This window comes from Dromiciops gliroides, chromosome 1 (genome assembly GCF_019393635.1).
Source record: "Dromiciops gliroides isolate mDroGli1 chromosome 1, mDroGli1.pri, whole genome shotgun sequence".
Classification (NCBI taxonomy): domain Eukaryota; kingdom Metazoa; phylum Chordata; class Mammalia; order Microbiotheria; family Microbiotheriidae; genus Dromiciops; species Dromiciops gliroides.
This window is the reverse complement of record NC_057861.1, coordinates 93269606-93291288: the sequence shown is the minus strand read 5'-3', so window position 1 is coordinate 93291288 and position 21683 is coordinate 93269606. Positions and strand designations below refer to the sequence as shown.

Genomic DNA, 21683 nt, shown 5'->3' with positions numbered 1-21683 from the left:
ACTTGCCACAGCAATGGTGGTTATTCCTGTATAAATGTGAATTGCTATTTTATGAAAAGAGGTTAAATTATCATTACATAGGGGCAGCTAGGTGGCACAGTGGATAGAGCACCGGCCCTGGAGTCAGGAGTACCTGAGTTCAAATCTGGCCTCAGACACTTAACACTTACTAGCTGTGTTTTCCTGGGCAAGTCACTTAATCCTAATTGCCTCACTAAAAAAAAAAATGTCCTTCAAATTATCATTACATGTCAGCTAGATTGACTAGCTTAAAATAAAGCATTACAAACTATACTTGCCTGGTGCAATTATAGTCAGTTTCAATTATTTCCAGTAATGAGAGGCAAGGATAACCCTTTTGTGGTAGCCACAAGAATGTCTGTTCCATAATTATCTAGATTTCATCTTAAATCACTTTCTTTTAAAATCTTCTATAATCTTCTAGAACTCCCTGAAACATGGATTCCATGGCCCCTCTGTCAAACATGGCTGCATATTCACTCACCCTCCCTCCAACTTACTGGCCATAGTGGAGGAGTTAAAATACTCCACTGCTTTTCTTAAATTCTCCCTCTATCATTATCATTCAACAACCACTCTTCCATTGAGGTTCAAGCACTCCAAATTTATTGCCCAATCCAGATTTTAAAGGCAGTTATGTCAACATCTAGGACATTCTTCTTACTTTATTAAATAGTTCTATGGCTAACTTACAGTGTTTTTTTTGCACTCCATACATCTGCTTTCAAACTAGGGAACTTCATTCATATTGATATTCCCTCCTATACTTACCAGTTCCCCCAATTTATTCAGTTTCCATGACCTGCTCTTCTACCTCCATTCAGCTACACACAAATATGTCTATACCCTTGGTCTTACCATAACACACAAATATTCTTGTATAGTGTCTGAAGCCAGAATGCAAGTCCATTGCTATATAAACTCCAGCTATTATTTACCAAATGTTTTCCAAATAATGAGCCATCTTTTCATCCCTGATCCTAATATAAATTGATTATAAGGCATAATTTTTATACATATTACTGTATGCTTTTTGCTCAGATTTTATAGAAAATTTTAAAAGCAAAATTTTAAAGTCTTCACTATTGATATTCTACAGTTTTCTTTGTTTATACTTCTCTAATTTTGGCAGTAAGACTTTATTTGTCTTATAAAAAAGAGTTTTGTAGAATATTTTCCCTCAATTTTTAGAATGTTTTATAAAACCATAGGTATTAATTTTAAAAAAATATTTGGTACAATTTTATTGCAAATTTGTTAGGACTAGATTTTACTTTCTTGTCTCATATACACCCGGGGAAGTCCCTTAACTGCTTGTTCAATGTCACTTTCTGAGATTTTGATGTTTAAGATTTAAATTTTAATATAATTATTTCGAGTATTATATGTTTTGTAGGAAATGTAGCACTTAAACTTTTTCATTCAGTTAATCACATCTGATGCTTTGTGCCTCCATTTGGGGTTTTCTAGGCAAAGATGCTGGAGTGGTTTTCCATTTCCTTCTCCAGCTCAATTTACAGATGAAGGATCCAAGGAAAATGGGGGTAGGTGACTTGCCCAGGCTCATACTTACTAGTAAGTGTCTGAGGCCAGATTTGAACTCAGGTCATCCTGACACAGGACCAGCATCCTCTCTACAGTGTCACCTAAGTGCCCTTTAGTTATATGTTATATTATGGCATTAAGCACTATACCCTAGCTGACTGAAACTGATATGGCTTGAATCACCAGATATCTCTAGAATCCTTGAAAACAGTTACAAAGAGAAAAATTCCTAGAAGAGAAAACTATACCATCAGACCAGAGTGCCAGAAGGGAAAAAAGGAGTGCAGTAGACCAGCAAACATAGCAGAATTGCAAGGTCCATCAAAGAGGTCTAGTGAACTCATCCAGAGCAAGAATATCAGTTTTGCCAACAGTATAACTTGTTAGTCCATGCACTGTGATAACTAAACATTTGTGACCCCAAGGTGACATCTACTTTATGATGATACATCACCATAGTTCTTCTAGGGAGATAAGAGAACTCAATCCTCAATCAATTAGCAAGTATTTATTAGCTGCTTACTTTATGGCAAGAATTGTACTATGTTCTAAGGGTATGAAAGGAAAAACAAAAATCTCCCCTTCCATTAAGAAGCCTATATTCCAATGGAGGAGGCAAGAATTATGTGTGCCTTTAGATGAACAGACAGACAGACAGACCGACTAACACAATAAACATTTGTTAAGCCCTTACTGTGTGTCAGACACTGTGCTGAGGGTTTAAGATACAAAGAATGGCAAAAATAATATCCATATGACCTGGGATTTCACTAGGACAGGGAACTCAAAAATGAAGAAACTCCTTTTACCAGTGAAGGTCAACAACTGCCCAGGAAGTTTTGTTTTGTTTTGTTTTGTTTTGTTTTGTTTCTGTTTAGAATTTTATTTTCCAAATTACATGCAAAAACAAATTTTAACATCAATGTTTTTAAATTTTGTGTTCCAACTTCTCTTCCTCCCTCCCCATACCCACCCCCAAGAACTCAAGCAAATCAATATATTATACATGAGTAGTCATGGAAAACATCTCCACATTAGCCAGGTTGTGAGAGAAAACAGATAAAAACACAATTTCAGTTTAAGGAACTATCAAAAAACATATATGCTTCAGTCTGTTTTCAGATATCATAAGTTCTTTCTCTATAGATCGATTGCAATTTTCATAAATCCTTCAGGCTTATATTGGATCATTGCATTGATGAAAATAACCACATCATTCCCAGCAGATCATCTTACACTATTGCTGTTATTTTGTATATAGTACATTTCACTTTGCTTCAGTTCATGTAGATCTTTCCAGGTTTTTCTGATAGCATCCTGTTCATCATAACTTTTATATAGTACCTTAAACTTGACAAAGAATTTTCTTCACAATAGTCCAGCAAAGTAGGTACCATATGTTTTGCCATTATACCCAATCATCATAACTGCTTCCCTCTGTCCTATTCCCTTCCCATGATATTTACTCTAATTTCTATCTTCTTTTACCATATTCCTCCTCAAAGTATTTTGTTTCTGACTGCCTCCTCCACTTCTCTGCCTCACTTCTTTCACCCTTCTCTACTTATCCTCTTCCCCTCCTACTTTCCTATAGGGTTAAATAGATTACTCCTAGCAATTGGGTGTGTATGGTTTTCCCTCCTTGAGCCAACTCTGTTGAGTTTAAGGTCTTTGAGCAGATTCTGTGTTCTAAGTTTTATTCCTCCCTATAAAATCAGGCAACTCAATATGTCACACATGTGCAGTTATGCAGAACATCTTCACCTTCCTAAAAATTGTTTTGATTTTTACTGCTTCCTCCCCAATTTGCCCTTGCTTCCTTCCCCTCTTCTCCCCACCCCACCCCTTATCTCCTTCCCCTCCCACTTTCCTTCAGGGCAAAATATATGATTATACCCACTTGAGTAGTATGTATATTATTCCCTCTTTGAGCCAATTCTGATGAGAGTTAGGCTCACTCACTCCCCTGTACCTCGCCCATCTCCCCCACTCTCCATAAGCTTTTCCTTGTTTCTTTTATGTGAGCTACTTTTCCCCAGTCCACCTCTCCTTTTCCCTTTCTTCCAGTGCATTCCTCTTACCCCTTAACTTTATTTTAAAGATATCATCATCAGTTAGCTAAGTGGCACAGTGGATAAAGCACCAGCCATTGACCCAAGAGGCCTTGAGCCCAAATCCAGCTCCAGACATAAGCCACCCCACCCTGTCTGCCCCACAAAAAGAAGGATAAACAAAAAATAGATGCTTTACGGATATCCCTTCATATTTTGTTCAAGCCTATATCCTCTAAGTGTATTCCTTTCAGCTGCCCTAATACTGAAAAAGTTCTTATGAGTTAGAAGTACTATCTTCCCATGTAGGAATGTAAAGTTTAATCTTTTAATATCCCTCATGATTTCTTTTTCCTGTTTACCTTTTTCTGCTTCTCTTTGGTCTTGTATTTAAAAGTCAAATTTTCTATTCAGTTCAGGTCTTTTCATCACAAATGCCTGAAAGTCCTCTCTTTCATTGAATTCCTATATATTCCTCTGAAAGATAATACTCAGGTTTGCTGGGTAAGTGATTCTTGTCTGTAGTCCCAGATCCTTTGCCCTCTGAAATATCACATTCCATGCGCTCTAGTCTTTTAATATTGGTGCTGCTAGATCTTGTTTTAATCTTCTTGGAGCTCCACAGTATTTGAATTCCTTTTTCTAGCCACTTGCAATATTTTCTCCTTGACCTGGGAGCTCTGGAATTTGGCTACAATATTCCTAGAGATTGCCTTTTGGAATATCTTTCAGGAGGTGATTGGTGGATTCTTTCAATTTTTATTTTGCCTTCTGCTTCTAGAAAATCAGGGCAATTTCCCCTGACAATCTCTTGGAAGATCCTGTCTAAACTCTTATTTTGGTCATGGTTTTCAAGTAGTCCAATGATTTTCAAATTATGTCTCCTACATCTGTTTTCCAGGTCAGCAGTTTTTCCAAGGAGATATTTCATATTGCCCTCTGTTTTTTATTCATTTGGATTTGCTTTACTATGTCTCATTTTCTCATAGAGTTACTAACTTCCATTTGTTCAGTCCTAATTCTTGGGCAATTATTTTCTTCTGAGAGCTTTTGTATCTCCTTTCCAATCTGGCTTTTCAAGCTATTGACTTTTTTCTCATGACTCTCCTGCATCACTCTCATTTCTCTTTCCATTCTGTCCTCAACCTCTCTTGATCTTTCTTCATCTCTCCTACTTTCTCTTCTAAGTCCCTTTTGGACACTTCCATGGCCTGAGACCAATTCATATTTTTCTTAGAAGCTTTGGATGTGGGGCCCTGAGGTTGTTATCCTCCTCTGAGGGTGTACCTTGATCTTCTTTTTTGCTAAAGAAACTTTTTATACTTCTCACCTTTCTTTGCTTGTTCATCTTGACATCTTTTACTTGACTTTTAACTCCCTCTTATAGTGGGACCCTACTTCCAAGCTATACTGTCCCAAGCTTCAGAGGGTCCCAGGTGTTTTGGTTTCAGGGAAGGCAGGTTTTTCTCTCAGCTGGCCTGGTCTATGCTCCTAAGATAACCTCAAGCCACTTGCTAATTTACCAGAGAGCAAAACTTTTTATGCTGTGGTTCTTAGCTCAAACAAGCCTGTGCCCCTCCCACACCTTGGCCTCCTGCTGCTCAAGATTTCTTCCCATTTCCCTGCTGGGATGGGATAGCCAAATTCATGGTTAGGTCCTTCAGACACACCTGTATTTCCCCTTTCCCCCATCCCCCATGCAGCCCTCTCACTCAACCATAAGATTAGTTCCAGAAGATGCTGATACTGCAGCTGATTCAGAGAGGTTTTTCAAGTAACACAAGTTTTAAGTAGCAGAGCTGAGATTTGAACACATTTTCTCTGATTCCAAAAGCAGTCTCTTGTCTTCTATACCTCATTGCCTTTTCTTTATATACTACTGCTTTTGGGATGGTGTGAGTGTGTGGAATTGGAAAAACATAATTTTGTTATTTTTAATTAGTTTTGTTTTTATTTTATTATTTCTAAATAATAAAAACCCTCAAGGGTCAAACTACAAATTTTAGAAACTAAAAAATGTATTTAAATTTAACACATAAATAAAGAAATCAGAGAGGTAGCATAGTAAAGTAGAAAGTGAATTCAGATTCGCAAATCTTGAATTTTGTTCCTTGAACAAACATTTGGATTCCAAAATCTAGTGACATAGTAGCTCAGATTAAAAAAAGGTCTGGGCTTTTACTAGACCCATTATTTCAATAGTCAGACGTGGCAACAAAAAATAATCAGTCAGTCTTAGATTTCACTGTAAGGCATAGTGTCCTGAACAAGAAAACTGTACTCACATTGGCAGACCACATCTGAAGAAGTATTGTTCTCTACTGGACAACACAGTTTAGAAGGGACATTGACAAAGTGTAGAATCTCTAAAAGGGGGCAATTAAATTGAGAAAAGTCCTTATTGTCCTGACATACAAGGGTTAGTTACTAGAAATGTGGATACTTACCCTGGAGAAGAGAAGACATAAGGGAAGGAAAAAATATATTTCTGTCCTAGAAGCTTTTAAAGGGTTGCCTTGTTTTAAAGGGATTAGACTCTTTCCTACTGGGCCTCCAGACAAAAGAATTAGGAACCTTGAGTAAGTATCTTGGAGGAGTGGTGGGCCTCAACTTGGCAATAGGAAAAATTTTAAAACAGAACCATCCAAGGGTTGAATGGGTTGCCTTGGAGATAATGAGTGCTACACACAAGATATTTAAGGTAAATCTAAACAACCATTTCTTGGATATTGGAGAAGAAATTCTCATTTGGCCCTTTAGATGACTCTTTAAGAGCCTTCAATGCTTTTCAAACAAGATTGTATTCCCATAACATCATATGGCTTTTAAAAATAATTGATTATTTTTATATATTTTATGTTACTTCAACTTCCAAATATATCCTTAAACCATCCTTATAATAAAGAATTTTAAAAAAAGACAAAAAAGACAGCTCAGCAAAATGAACAAATTAATTAGCTGAGTATAATTACCTCATTTTACATGCCCATGCTTTGCTGCCTCTGAAAAGAGAGGCAGGTGCATGCTCTCATTCCTTCTTCAGAACCAAACATAGTCACAGTAAGTACATAGTTTTTAATTTATAGTTATGGTATATAAGGTTTTCCTGGTTATGTTTTCTTCACTCTTTATTTGTCCTTTTTATCGTCATGCTTCTGAATTTTTCACATTCATTATTTCTTACACTAATACTTAGACATCATATACATTTATACTTTTTTAGCACAGTAATATATATATATGTGTGTGTGTGTGTGTGTGTGTATACCATATATATATATATATATATATCACACAATTTCTATAGCTATTCTCAAGTCAATAGTCTTTGCTACCCAAAAGGGGTATCTCTAGCTCAAAGAGTAGAGACTTATGACTCTATGACTCATGGTGTTAGTTTTGGAAGTTTTTTCATGACAGCACAATTAAGAGAATTCTGTATTAGTTAAATATTTAGAAATACTAAAACACATTACTTTTGGAATTTAAATACATTAATGTTAAATGAAAGTGAAATATTCTTGATTTAAAAGTGTCTACCACAATGCTCTCCCCTATACCCCAGCACAAGAAGCTTGAAACAGAGACCCTGGTACCCCCAGAGCAGACCTCAACTAAAAAAAAAAAGCAGTAGTATGTAAGTATGAATAAGAAACAAAAAAGAGCTCTCACCATTGAGAGCTTCTGTATCAACAGGGAAGAGGCAAACACAAACTCAGATGAGGACAATACTCCCAAATTGCCTACACATGAAGCCTCAGGAGGGAAGATAAATTGGTCTCAAGAACAAAAAGCCTTCTTGGAAGAGCTCAAAAAGGCTTTTTAAAATCAGTTGAGAGAAATGGGGAGAGAAATGAAAGCAACACAAGAAAATTATGAAAAAAGAATCAGCAGCTTAGAAAAGGAAGCACAAAGATTGACTGAAGAAAACAATTCCTTAAAAAATTCATCTGGCCAAATGGAAAAAAAGGTGTATAATCTCACTTAAGAAAACAATGCTTTAAAAATTAAAATTGGACAGTTGGAAGGTAATGAATCCATGAGACACCAGGAATCAGTCAAGAAAAATCAAAAGAATGAAAAAAACAGAAGAAAATGTGAAATACCTCATTGGAAAGACAACTGACCTGGAAAACAGATCCAGGAGAGACAATTTGAGAATCATTGGACTGCCTGAAAGTCATGATCAGAAAAAGAGTCCAGACACCATAGACCAGGAAATTATTAAGGAGAACTGCCCTGGTATTATAGAATCAGAGGATAAAATCATCATTGAAAGAATCCACCAATCAGCTCCTGAAAGAGACCCCAAAAGGAAAACTCCAAGGAATGTTGTAGCCAAATTCAAGAATTATCAGGTGAAAGAGAAAATACTCCAAGCAGCCAGAAAGAAGCAATTTAAGTATCATGGAGCCACAGTCAGGATTGCTCAGGACATGGCAGATTCAATATTAAAGGATTGCAAGACTTGGAATATGATATTCTGGAAGGCAAAGGAGCTTGGATTGCAGCCAAGAATCTATTACCCAGCAAAACTGAGTATTCTATTTCAGGGGAAAAGATGGATAATCAATGGCATTGGGGACTTTCAAGGTTTCCTGATGAAAAGACCAGACCTGAATAGAAAATTTGATCTTAACATACAAGACTCAAGAGAAATTTAAAAAGGTAAACGGGGAGAAAAAAAAGTTACTCAGTAAGGTTAAACTGTTTACATACCTACAGGGGAAGATAATACTTAAAACTCTTGAGAACGGTATATGTATTTGGGCAAACAGAAGGATTATACACAGAGGGTAAAAATATAAACTGTCTTTGATGTGATGATATCAAGAAAATTAAGGTCTTAAAAATGGAATTTATGGGGAGAGGAGGAAAGGGGAGGTGTGGGATGAGGTGAATTACATCATATGAAGAGGTGAAAAAAACAAGAGAGGGAAAGAAGGGAGGGGTGAACATTGTTTCAACCCTACTCTCACTAGATTTGATTCAAAGCGGGAATAACATATACGTTCAATTGGATAAAGAAACTTAGCTTATTCTTTAGAGAAGTAAAAGGGTAAAGGGAAAGGGGGGACTGATAGAAGGGAGGGCAAAAGCAAGGGAGAGAAGGGTAAATAAAAGGGAGGGAACATTGGGGGAGGCAGAGGTAAGAAGCAAGACATTGGTGAGGAGGCATACGGTAAAAGAAGGGGGGAAAGTACAAAGCGGGTAAATAGAATGGAGGGGAATTGATAGCTAGGAATGATAACTGTGAAAGTGAATGGGATGAACTCTGCCATAAAATAGAAACGATTTGCAGAGTGGATTAAAAACCAGAATCCTACAACATGCTGTTTAAAAGAAACACATTTGAAGCAGAGAGATACACAGAGAGTAAAGGTAAAAGGCTCGCGCAAAATATATTATGTTTCAGCTAAAGTAAAAAAAACAGGGGTAGCAATCCTTATCTCAGACAAAGCAAAAGGCAAAAATAGATCAAATTAAAAGAGATAAGGAAGGAAACTACATCTTGCTAAAAGGTACTATAGATAATGAAGTAATATCAATATTCAAAATGTATTTGCCAAGTGGTATAGCTTCCAAATTCTAAGAGGAGAAGTTAAATGAGTTATAAGAGGAAATAGACAGTAATACTATACTAGTGGGGGATCTGAATCTTCCCCTTTCAGAATTAGATAAATCTAGCCACAAAATAAATAAGAAAGAAGTGAAAGAGGTGAATAGAATACTAGAAAAGTTAGACATGATAGATGTCTGGAGAAAATTGAATGGGAATAGAAAGGAATATACTTTTTTTTCTCAGCAGTACATGGCACATTTTCTAAAATTGACCATGTATTAGGACACAAAAACATCATAGTCAAATGTAAAAAGGCAGAAATAGTAAATGTGTCCTTCTCAGATCATGATGCAATAAAAATTACATGTAACAAAGAGCCATGGAAAGATAGAATGAAAATCAATTGGAAACTAAATAATTTCATTCTAAAGAATTAATGGGCCAAACAACAAATCATAGAAACAATCAATAAATTTACCCAAGAGAATGACAATAATGAGACAACATACCAAAATCTATAGGATGCAGCCAAAGCAGTGCTTAAGGGAAAATTTATAGCTCTAACTGCTTACATGAATAAAAAAGAGAAGGAGGAAATCAATGAATTGGGCATGTAACTTAAAAAGCTAGAAAAAGAAAAAATTAGAAATCCCCAATTAAATACTAATTTAGAAATCCTGAAAATTAAAGGAGAAATTAATAAAATTGTAATCAAGAAAACTATATAATTAGTCAATAAAAGTAAGAGCTGGATTTATAAAAAAAAAACAATAAAATAGATAAACCACTGCTTAATTTGATTAGAAAAAAGAAAACCACATTACCAGTATCAAAAATGAAAGGGGTGCTTGGGGTGGCTAGGTGGCGCAATGGAGAAAGCACTGGCCCTGGATTCAGGAGTACCTGAGTTCAAATTTGGCCTCAGACACTTGGCACTACCTGTGTGACCCTGGGCAAGTCACTTAACCCCCATTGCCCTGCAAAAAAAAAAAAAAAGAAAGAAAGAAAGAAAGAAAGAAAGAAAGAAAGAAAGAAAGAAAGAAAGAAAGAAAGAAAGAAAGAAAGGGGTGATTCTACCACCAATGAAGTGGAAATTAAAGCAATAATTAGGAATTATTTTGCCCAAGTGTATACCAATAAATTTGACAATCTAAATGAAAAGGATAAATATTTACAAAAATACAAACTGCCCACGTTAACTGAAGAGAAAATAAAAACCTTAAATAAGCCCATATTAGAAAAAGAAATTGAACAAGCCATTAATAACTCCCTAAGAAAAGATCCCCAGGGCCAGATGGATTTACAGATGAATTCTACCAAACAATTAAAGAACAGTTAATTCCAGTAGTATACAAATTATTTGGAAAAATAGGTAAAGAAGGAGTTCTACCAAATTTGTTTTATGACACAACAAATATGGTGCTGATAGCAAAACCAGGCAAAGAAAAACAGAGAAAGAAAATTATAGACCAATTTCCCTAATGAATATTGATGCAAAAGTCTTAAATAAGATATTAGCAAGGAGATTACAGCAAGTGATCACCAGGATCATACACTATGACCATGTGGGATTTATGCTGGGAATGCAGGGCTGTTTCACCACTAGGAAAACTATTAGCATAATCAACCACATCAAGAAGAAAACTAACCAAAATCATATATCTCAATAGATGCAGAGGAAGCCATTAACAAAATACAGCACCCATTCCTAATAAAAACACTAGAGAGCTTAGGAGTAGGTGGAGCTTTACTTAAAATAGTAAACTATCTACCTAAAACCATCAGCAAGCATTGTGTGTAATGGAGATAAGTTAGAGGCCTTCCCAATAAAATCAGGGGTTAAACAGGGATATCAATTATCACCTCTATTATTTAATATTGTACTAGAAATGTCAGCTTTAGCAATCAGAGAAGGAAAAGGAATTAAAGAAATTAGAATAGGCAAGTAGGAAACAAAACTATCATTCTTTGTAGATGATATGATGTTATACTTAGAGAATCCTAGAGAATCAACTCAAAAATTACTTGAAACAATTAAAATCTTTAGTAGAGTAGCAGGATATAAAATCAATCCACATAAATAATCAGCATTTCTATACATGACCAACAAAGTCCAACAACGAGATAGAAAGAGAAATTCCATTTAAAGTAATGGTAGATAATATAAAATTCTTGGGAGTCTACTTGCAAAGATAAACTCAGGAACTCTATGAACACAATTACAAAACACTTTTCACACAAATCAAATTAGATCTAAATAATTGGAAAGATATCAATTGCTCATGGATAGGCCGAGCTAATATAATAAAAATGACAATCCTACTTAAATTAATTTACTTATTCAGGGACATACCAATCAGACTACCTGAAAAATATTTTATAGAACTAGAAAAAATAATAACAAAATTCATATGCAAAAAACAAAAAGTCAAGAATATCAAGGGAAATAATGAAAAAAATACACAGGAAGATGGGTTAGCTGTACCAAATCTGAAGCTCTACTATAAAGTCATCAAAACTATCTGGTACTGGCCAAGAAATTAGGTGGACAATCAATGGAATAGACTAGGCATAGGAAACACAGTAGTAAATGACATTAGTAATGTACTGTTTTATAAACCCAAAGACTCCAGCTTCTGGGATAGTAATTCAGTATTTGACAAAAACTGCTGGGAAAACTGGAAGATAGTATGGTAGAAATTAGGCATAGACCAACATCTTACACCTTATACTAAAATAAGGTCAAAATTGGCACATGATTTAGACATGAGGTGATATTATAGGTAAATTAGGAGAAGAAGGAATAGTTTACCTTTCAGATCTTTGGAAAGGAGAACAGTTTATGACCAAACAAGAGATAGAGAATATTATGAAATGCAAAATGGATGATTTTGATTACATTAAATTAAAAAGGTTTTGTAGAAATAGAAGCAATGCATCCAAAATTAGAAGGGATGCAGAAAGCTGGGAAACAACTTTTGTGGCCAGTACTTCTGATAAAGGCCTTATATCTAAAATATATATGGAACTAAATCAAATTTATAAAGAATGCAAGTCATTCCACAATTGAGAAATGTTCAAAGGATATGAACAGGCAGTTTTCTGATGAAGACATCAAAGCTATCTATTCCCATATGAAAAAAAAATGCTCTAAATCACTATTGATTAGAGAGAAGCAAATTAAAACAACTCTAAGGTACCACCTGACACCTATCAAATTAGCTAATATGACAAAAAAGGAAAATAATAAATGTTGGAGAGGCTGTGGGAAAATTGGAACACTAATGCATTGTTGGTGGAGCTGTGATCTCATCTAACCATTCTGGAGAGCAATTTTGAATTATGCCTAAAGGGCTATAAAGCTGTACATACCGTTTGACCCAGCAATACCACGTTTGGGTCTTTTTCCCAAAGAGATCTTGGAAAGGGGAAAAGGACCCACATGTACAAAAATATTTATAGCTGCTCTGTACATGGTGGCAAGGAATTGGAAGTTGAGGGGATGCCTATCAATTGGGGAATGGCTGGACAAGTTGTGGTATATGAATGTAATGGAATACTGTTGTGCTGTAAGAAAAAATGAACAGGAGGAGATCAGGGAAACCTGGAGGGACTTGCATGGACTGATGTTGAGTGAGAGGAGCAGAACCAGGAGAACATTGTGCACAGTAACATCAACGTTGTTTGTTGATCAACTGTGATTGACTAGATTCTTCTCACCAATCCAATGGTACAAGAAAGTTACAAAAAACTCATGATGGAAAAGGCTCTCAAAATCCAGAAACAAAAGGAACTGTGGAATATGGATGCTGATTGGACCATACTATTTCTTTTGTTTTTGGTGCTGTTGCTTTTCTTTTTTGAGGTTTTTCCTTTTTGCTCTGATTATTCTCGTGTAACATGACTAATACAGAAATATGTTTAATGTTATTGTATATATATATATGTATATATATGTTTAATGTTATTGTATACATATATGTTTAATGTTATTGTATATATATGTATGTATATATGTATATATGTGTATATGTATATGTATGTATGTATATGTGTGTGTGTGTGTGTATATATATATATATAAAACGTCTAGGAGGGGGGGAAGGCGAGGAGAGAGGGAGAAAAATTTGAAACTGGAAATGTTGAAAACTAAAATAAATAATTAATTTTTTAAAAATCCCTTTTTGAGTATTGACCCATATTGCTGAAATATTTTGTGCATCATAGAGCCCTTAGTTTCTGATGTCCAGCAGAGTGCTGCTTTATTTAATATTCCATGAAGACTCTTTTGTACATGAACTTTTTTTTATTTCGGTAGCAGTAGTATTTATAATGAAAAGGAATTCCTTAAAACCTATTTGGCACAGCAGTAATGCTCTTGATATACCTCAAGTGTTCATCTTCAGAAAATCTCAGCTGTTTCTAGGTAAGCCAAAGGAAATAGTATTCAGGGGGCAATTGAGTTAGTTGGATGTAATTAAGCAGTCACTATGTAACTGCTTTTATACCACTTAATGGACTATTAAAGTATATATATGCTGTTTTTATTTTTACAAAAAAGTTAGAAGAACTTGATTGCAGGAACTTAATTACTTAGGTCCAATGTCCATGCAGTGGTATTGGAATAAATGTTTTAAGAGTATGAACTTTGATAATAATTTATCTACATTTATATTTTAAAGTATGCTCTCATTAAGAAGGATGTTTCTTTTCATGCTGTTACATTAAAACTCTTAATGCATTGGTCCTTTCCAGTTTTCTTATGCCTTAATATGTTCCAAGCATTCTGTAATCCAATGATTTTGACCTCCTCACTATTCCTTTCACAAGACACACTATCTCCTAACTCCATGAGTTTCATTGGTTCTCCCCTGTATCTGAAATTATTTCCCTTTTCATCTCTGCCTCTTGGCCTCCCTTATTTCCTTCAGGTTCCAACTCAGATTCCACCTTCCCCAAGAAGCCTTTCCAGTCATCCTTCCTTCTAAGATTATCTCCAGTTTACCCTCTTTATATTTTATTTGTATGTAATTATTTGCTCTTCTACTAAGCCATGAGCTCCTTGAAAGCAGGAACTGTTTTTGTTTGTTTGTTTTTGCCTTTCTTTATATATCTTATTACTTAGCATAGTGCTTGCCACATAGTAGGCTATTAATATTTGTTGACTTGATTTGTCTTAGATATCTATTTCTGGGTATTATCAAATAATCCATTTCTATTTATAGTGGTCAGTATTCTCTGATCAGTAGTGATCTAGAGTATTTTTTTTCATATGAATATAGATAGGTTTGATTTTTTTGGCTGAAAATATTTTAATTTATTTATTTTTGAAAGTTTTTTTAATTCCTAGAAAATAAATTGTCTATATCTCACTGCATGTATGTGTACCAGAAACTATTCTCCTATTTGGTACTGGCTAAGAAATAGAGTGGTGGGTCAATGGAATAGGTTTGGCACAGGAGACAAAGTAGTAAATGACTTTAGTAATGTACTGTTTGATAAACCCAAAGACTCCAGTTTCTGGGATAGGAACTTAGTATCTGACAAAAACTGCTAATAAAACTGGAAGATAGTATGACAGAAACTAGGCGTAGACCAGCATCTTATACCTTACTCTAAAATAAGGTCAAAATGGGTACATGATTTAGACATAAAAGGTGTTACCATAGGTAAATTAGGAGAGGAAAGAATAGTATACCTCTCAGATTTATGGAAAGGAGAACAGTTTATGACAAACAAGAGATAGAGAATATTATGAAATGCAAAATGGATGATTTTGATTACATTAAAAAGCTTTTGTACAAATAGAAGTAATGCATCCAAAATTAGAAGGGAAGCAGAAAGCTGGGAAATGATTTTTTATGGCCAGTACTTCTGATAAAGGCCTCATTTCTAAAATATATATTGAACTAAGCCAAATTTATAAGAATGCACGTCATTCCCCAATTGAGAAATGTTCAAAGGTTATGAACAGGCAGTTTTCAGATGAAGAAATCGAAGCTATCTATTACCATATGAAAAATGCTCTAAATCACTATTAATTAGAGAAATGCAAATTAAAACAACTCTGATACCTATCAGATTGACTAATATGACAAAAAAAGGAAAATTATAAATATTGGAGAAACTGTGAAAAAAACTGTAATACTAATGCATTGTTGGTGGAGTTGTGAACTGATCCAACCATTCTGGAGAGCAATTTAGAACTATGCCAAAAGGGCTATAAAGCTGTACATACCCTTTGACCCAACAATACCACTATTAGTTCTTTTTTCAAAAGAGATCATAAAAAAGCAAAAGGACCCACGTGTATAAAATTATTTATAGCTGCTCTTTTTGTGATGGCAAGGGATTGGAAATGGAGGAGATGCCCCTCAATTGGGGAATGGCTGAACAAGTTGTGGTATATGAATGTAATGCAATACTATTGTGCTATAAGAAATGATGAGCAGGCAGATTTCAGAGAAACCTGGAAAGACTTACATGAACTGATGCTGAATGAGAGGAGCAGAACCAGGACAACATTTTACACAGTATCAACAACATTATGTGTGGATCAACTGTGATAGACTTGATTCTTCTCAACAATACAATGGGCCAAGATAATGTGATATACTCTTAGTTGGATATAGAAATCTATCTTATCCTACGGGGATATAGGAGGGGAAGGGGACAGGAAAGGAGGAACTGATAAAAGGGAGGGCAGGCAGATTTAAAGACAGGGTGAAAGAGAAAGAAAAAAATAGAAATGGGGGCAAAATAAGAATGAAGGAAATACATAGTAATCATAACTGAATGTGAATGGAACGAACTCACCCATAAAAGGGAAGTGGATAGCAGAAATGGATTAAAAACAGAATCCTACATTATGTTGTTTATAAGAAACATATTTGAAGAAGTGAGATACACACAGTAATGGTAAAAGTCTGGAGCAGAATATAACACTTTAGCTGAAGTTTTAAAAAAGCAGGAGTAGCAGTCATTATCTCAGATAAAGGAAGAGCAAAAATAGATTTCATTAAAAGAGATAGAGAAGGAAACTGCATCTTGCTAAAAGGTACCATAGACAATAAAGTATTAATATTACTACACACATGCACCAAAGGGTCTAGCATCCAAATTTTTTTATGTATAAGGTATTTTATTTTTTCCGTTACATGTAAAGATAGTTCTCAACTTTTGTTTATACAAGCTTTACAATTTCAGATTTTTCTCCCTCCCTCCCCTCCCTCCCCCCTCCCCTAGACAGCAGGTAATCTGATATAGGTTATATCTATATATCTCTATACATATACATATAGATATAGATATATACACACACATATATATACACATAATAACATTAATCCTATTTCTGCATTAATCCTGTTACAAGAGAAAAAATCAGAGCAGTGATGCAAAACCTCAAAATAGAAAAAAAAAACAACAGCACCCAAAACAAAAGAAATAATATGGTTCAATCAGCATCTATACTCCACAGTTCTTTCTTTCTTTTTTTTTCCTTGGATTTGGAGATCCTCTTCTATCATGAGTTCCCTGGAACTCTTCTGTACCATTGCATTGGTGAGAAGAATATAGTCCATCACAGTAGGTCAACACTCAATGTTGATGATACTGTGTACAATGTTCTTCTGGTTCTGCTCATCTCGCTCATCATCAGCTCACGTAAGACCCTCCAGGTTTCTCTGAACTCTTCCTGCTCATCATTTCTTACAGCACAATAGTATTCCATTGTATTCATATACCACAACTTGTCCAGCCATTCCCCAATTGATGGGCACCCCCTCAACTTCCAATTCCTTGCTACCACGTAAAGAGCAGCTATAAATATTTTTGTACATGTGGGTCCCTTTCCCCCTTCCATGATTTCTTTGGGCAAAAGACCTAAAAGTGGAATTGCTGGGTCACAGGGTATGCACAGCTTTATCGCCCTTTGGGCATAATTCCAAATTGCTCTCCAGAATGGTTGGATCAGCTCACAGCTCCACCAACAATGCATTAGTGTTCCAATTTTCCCACAGCCTCTCCAACATTTATTATCTTCCTTTTTTGTCATTTTAGCCAATCTGATAGGTGTCAGGTGGTACCTCAGAGTTGTTTTAATTTGCATCTCTCTAATCATTAGAGATTTAGAGCATTTTTTAATATGGGAATAGATAGCTTTGGTTTCTTCATCGGAAAACTGCCTGTTCATATCCTTTGACCATTTCTCAATTGGGGAATGATTTGGATTCTTATAAATTTGATTTAATTCCCTATATATTTTAGAGATGAGGCCTTTATCAGAAGCACTGGCCTCAAAAATTGTTTCCCAGCTTTCTGCCTCCCTTCCAATTTTGGATAGCATCCAAATTTTTAAAGAAAAGTTAAATGAGTTAAAGGAGAATGATTTAGACATAAAGGGTGATACCATAAGCAAATTAGGTGAGCAAGGAATAGTGTATCATATGTATGGAAAAGGGAACAATTTTTAACCAGATAAGAGGTAGAGAGCATTATGAAATGCAAAATAGATAATTTTGATTACATTAAGTTTAAAAAGTTTTGCACAAGCAGAACCAATATAACCAAGATCAGAAGGAAAGCAAACAAACAAAAAAACAAAAAAACAACAACAAAAAAAACAACTCTGGAAAAAAATTTTGAAATGAGTATCTCTGACATAGGCCTCATATTTTTTTCAAATTTATAGAGAACTGAGCCAAATTGATAAGAAAACAAGCCATTCCCCAATTAATAAATGGTCTAAGGATATGGAGTAAGTTTTCAGATAAAGAAATCAAAGCTATCTATAGTTAAAGATAGTTAAATCACGATTAGAGAAATGCAAATTAAAACACCTTTCAGATTGATGAAAATTACAGAAAAGGAAAATGATAAATGTTGGAAAAGATGTGGGAAAATGAGGACATTAATTCATTGTTGGTGGAGTTGTGAAATGATCCAACCATTCTGGAGAACAATTTGGAACTATGCCCAAAGGCCTATAAAACTCAGCATACCCTTTCACTAAGAAATGCCCCTACAAGGTCTGCATCCGAATGAGATCATAAAAAGGGTGAAAGGAAATACAAGTATGAAAATAGTTATTGTAGTTTGTATGTGTGTGTGTATGTGGTGGCAAAGAATATAAATCAAGGGGATACCCATCACTTACAGAATGACTGAACAAGCTGTGGCATATGATTGTCATGGAATACTGTTGTGCTATGAGAAATGATGAGCAGGATGCTTTTAGAAAAATTTGGAAAGACTCACATGAACTGATACAAAGTGAAGTAAACAGAACCAGGAGAACATTTCACACAGTAACAACAATGTTATGCGATGAACAACTATAAATGACTTAGCTCTTCTCAGTAATACAGTTATCTAAGATAATTCCAAAGGGCTTATGGCGAAAAATGCTGTTTACCTCCAAGAAGGACCTGATGGAGAATGAATGGAGATTGAAGCATACTATTTTCAGTTTATTTTGTTGTTGTTTTACTTTTGGTCTTTTTTTTTCTTTCACAACATGACTAATATGGAAATGTTTTACATGATTTCACATACATAACCTATATCAAATTGCTAACTATTTTAGGGAGAGGGAAGGAGGCACAAAGGAAATTTAGAACTCAAAAAACTTTTTAAATTAATATTAAAAATTGTCTTTACATGTAATTGGAAAATACTATTTAAAAATAAAAAGAAGACAGAATTCAATGAGCTTATGGGAGAGTATATTTTGTGTAAGAAAGCTTTAATACATTAAAAATTAAGAACTTCATAGAACAGCAAGCATAGAAGTTATCCTCATGGATGTGTGACAGAAAAAAGAAGGTGGTGAGATCAAAGGATAGCATATAGATAACCCTAATGCTTCACTGGCCATCTCATGATTTCAGAAGAAAGCAGGGAAGACCTCTAGCATGCTGTTAGAAGAACCTCCCATAGTAAACTCATGAGAAGAAAAGGACAAGAGTACTAGAGGAAAGCTAACCACAGAATAGTAGCAATCTATATCACTAGAGGGGACATCCAAATTGATGAGATGACATATTTCATAATTGCAAAATTTAATTTGTTTGCTCAGTCATATATGCATTATACCTCTACTTAATTGATATCCCACTAAGTGTCAAAAACAATTATATACACACATAGGAAATCAGCAAATAATTGCCAAATGAGTGAAATCTCATTTCTTTTTGGTAAAATGCAACAATTACTTGTTTGTTTTCCAAAAACTGATTACTAGTGTGTTCCTGTTTTTACTTCAGCAGAAGTTAGGGAGAATAAAATTTAGATGTGCTAGGATGCAATGCTATAAGCATTAAAAATTCAAATCGTCCTCTTGTTCACAGGGGAAGGGGAGGTGTTGCACCCCGGCCAGCAGGTGTACCTAGAGGTGCACCAGCTCCCAGAGGAGTCCCTCCCAGTCGAGGTCCAGTCAGCCGTGGTAGAGGACTTCTTACCCCCAGAGCACGAGGAGTCCCCCCAACAGGATACCGGCCTCCTCCCCCACCACCAACACAAGAGACATATGGAGAATATGTAAGTTCGATATTTCATGTTAAATTTCATAAGCCGATAGAGATTGATTTCCTCTAAAAACGAGCAAATGAGAACATAGGTTTGTTGTTTCTCTTTCTCTTTTCTTTTACAATATTGCTTTCAAAGTTATATCATTTTTTGTATTAGAAATAAAGAATTGAAAACAATTTTTCCAGATCATAATCCCAAGTATTTCTCAGTTTGCTGTGCTAGTGACAGTGGACTATTTTAGAGATTCTTTTCTGTGGGTAAAAAAGACAACTTTCTCATTTTTTCACATTTTTATGATAAAGAAAATCATTTGTCTTTCAGTAATTCGTTAGTATGGCTGAAAGACTTATTTTACCTAAGTAGACGTAAATGGAAGGGGAGATAATTTTAAAAGAATACAAACCCACTGGTATCATTAATATGCCAACCTAGCTAGTTATAAATGAGAAAAGGAGTGAATGAGAAATTGAATGAATCGTTCATATTATCAAATTATTATAGCCACAGTAATAGTTGTAAACAAAAATAAAGCACTAGCCCTAGGTGAAAATAGTACACCTTGTAAGGCTTCATTTATATATCATTTTAACAAATAAAAGTTAATGTAGATAGTCTGATTCTCACAACAATCCTGCAAGATAAGCTCAGCAGGGACCATTATTCCCATTTTATAAATGAAGAAACTAAGTCTCAGGCAAGTAAAGTGAATGCTAAAGATCTACACGCCAATGAATACTGGTGACATAATTTGAACATAGGTCTTCTGAATACAAATATATTGATCTTTTTACTAGGCCATGCTACTTTCTTTTCTTCCTATAATTGATACAAATGGCCTACAGTATTTACATAGCTAGTCATTGTCATAATTCTTCAGCAGGATTGTGTCAAAAATTCATTATTCACATGTTTGGGGACTGAGTCTTCTGCTCTTCTTCCTTTCTTTTTATTTCCCTTTGCTTATTTCCTTATTTAGTATTTGTACCAGAGATTCAAAATATGTAATAAAATTCAACTGAGTTAACTGTATATATGCTGGTTTGATCCAAGCTCCATGGGAAGGACCTTTTTCTTATATGTGTTCTGTTTTTTAAATCTCATTTGTCCATGGTCTCAGTTAAAATCTTTTTTATGAATGACTCCCCAATCCAAATAGCCAATCCATCCCCTGAACTCCAGTTAAACATTCTATATATTCTTCCTCTGGACAACCTTCTATACCTCAGACTCATAATCTTCCCTTTCTTCCACTTATCATTGTCATCATAGTTTCTAGGCCTCAAAATCTCAGTTATCTTCAACTCTTCTTTTTCCCTATCTCTCTCCCCATCTAATCCATTTCCAATTTGTCAATATTATCACTATTAAAATGCATTATGTTGGTCCACTTTTATTTAATAATACTGCCACCATCTCAGTTTAACCTTTCTTTATTTCTCACCAAAACCGTTATATTTGCCTCCTAAAACTTTTTTCTGCTTACAATGTCTCCCTGATTTGGTTTGTCCTTAATACAGCTGCCAAAATGATTCTCATATTATCTGTATCTGACCATGTTACTTCCTTCCTCAAAAACCTTCAGTAAATTCTCCTTTGTGTAATATTCAATGCAAACTCCTTATACTCTCAATTTAAGGCTCTCCCTTTGTCTGGCTCTAATCTGCCTTTGCAGCTTTTTTTTTCTTTCTTTCACTTTGTCCCCCAGTTTCTACAATTCTACAACCTCTTGGAAACAATGTTGCTATCCTGTTCTCCCAACTATCTCCTGCCAGTATGTTAATGTGATATCTAGTGTTTATGTAGTTCTTTAAGATTTGCAATGGGCCTTACATGTTATATGTCATTTGATACTCACAATGGTCCTCCATGTTAGATGCTATTATTATCCCTATTTTACAGATGAGGAAACTGAGGTATGGAGAAGTTAAATAACTTACCCTGCTTCATACACTAAGTATCTAAGGAAGGAGTTG

At 35.0% G+C, this 21683-nt stretch overlaps 1 protein-coding gene across 2 annotated transcripts in view; it reads left to right on the top strand.

Moving 5' to 3' along the window:
- Positions 1-21683, top strand: part of KHDRBS3 (KH RNA binding domain containing, signal transduction associated 3) — a 278529-nt gene that overhangs the window by 171960 nt on the left and 84886 nt on the right. For both annotated transcript variants that reach the window (XM_043979875.1, XM_043979876.1), the window contains one exon: positions 19530-19719. In XM_043979875.1, coding sequence (XP_043835810.1) covers positions 19530-19719 — 190 coding nt within the window. The remainder of the gene's footprint in view (positions 1-19529; positions 19720-21683) is intronic.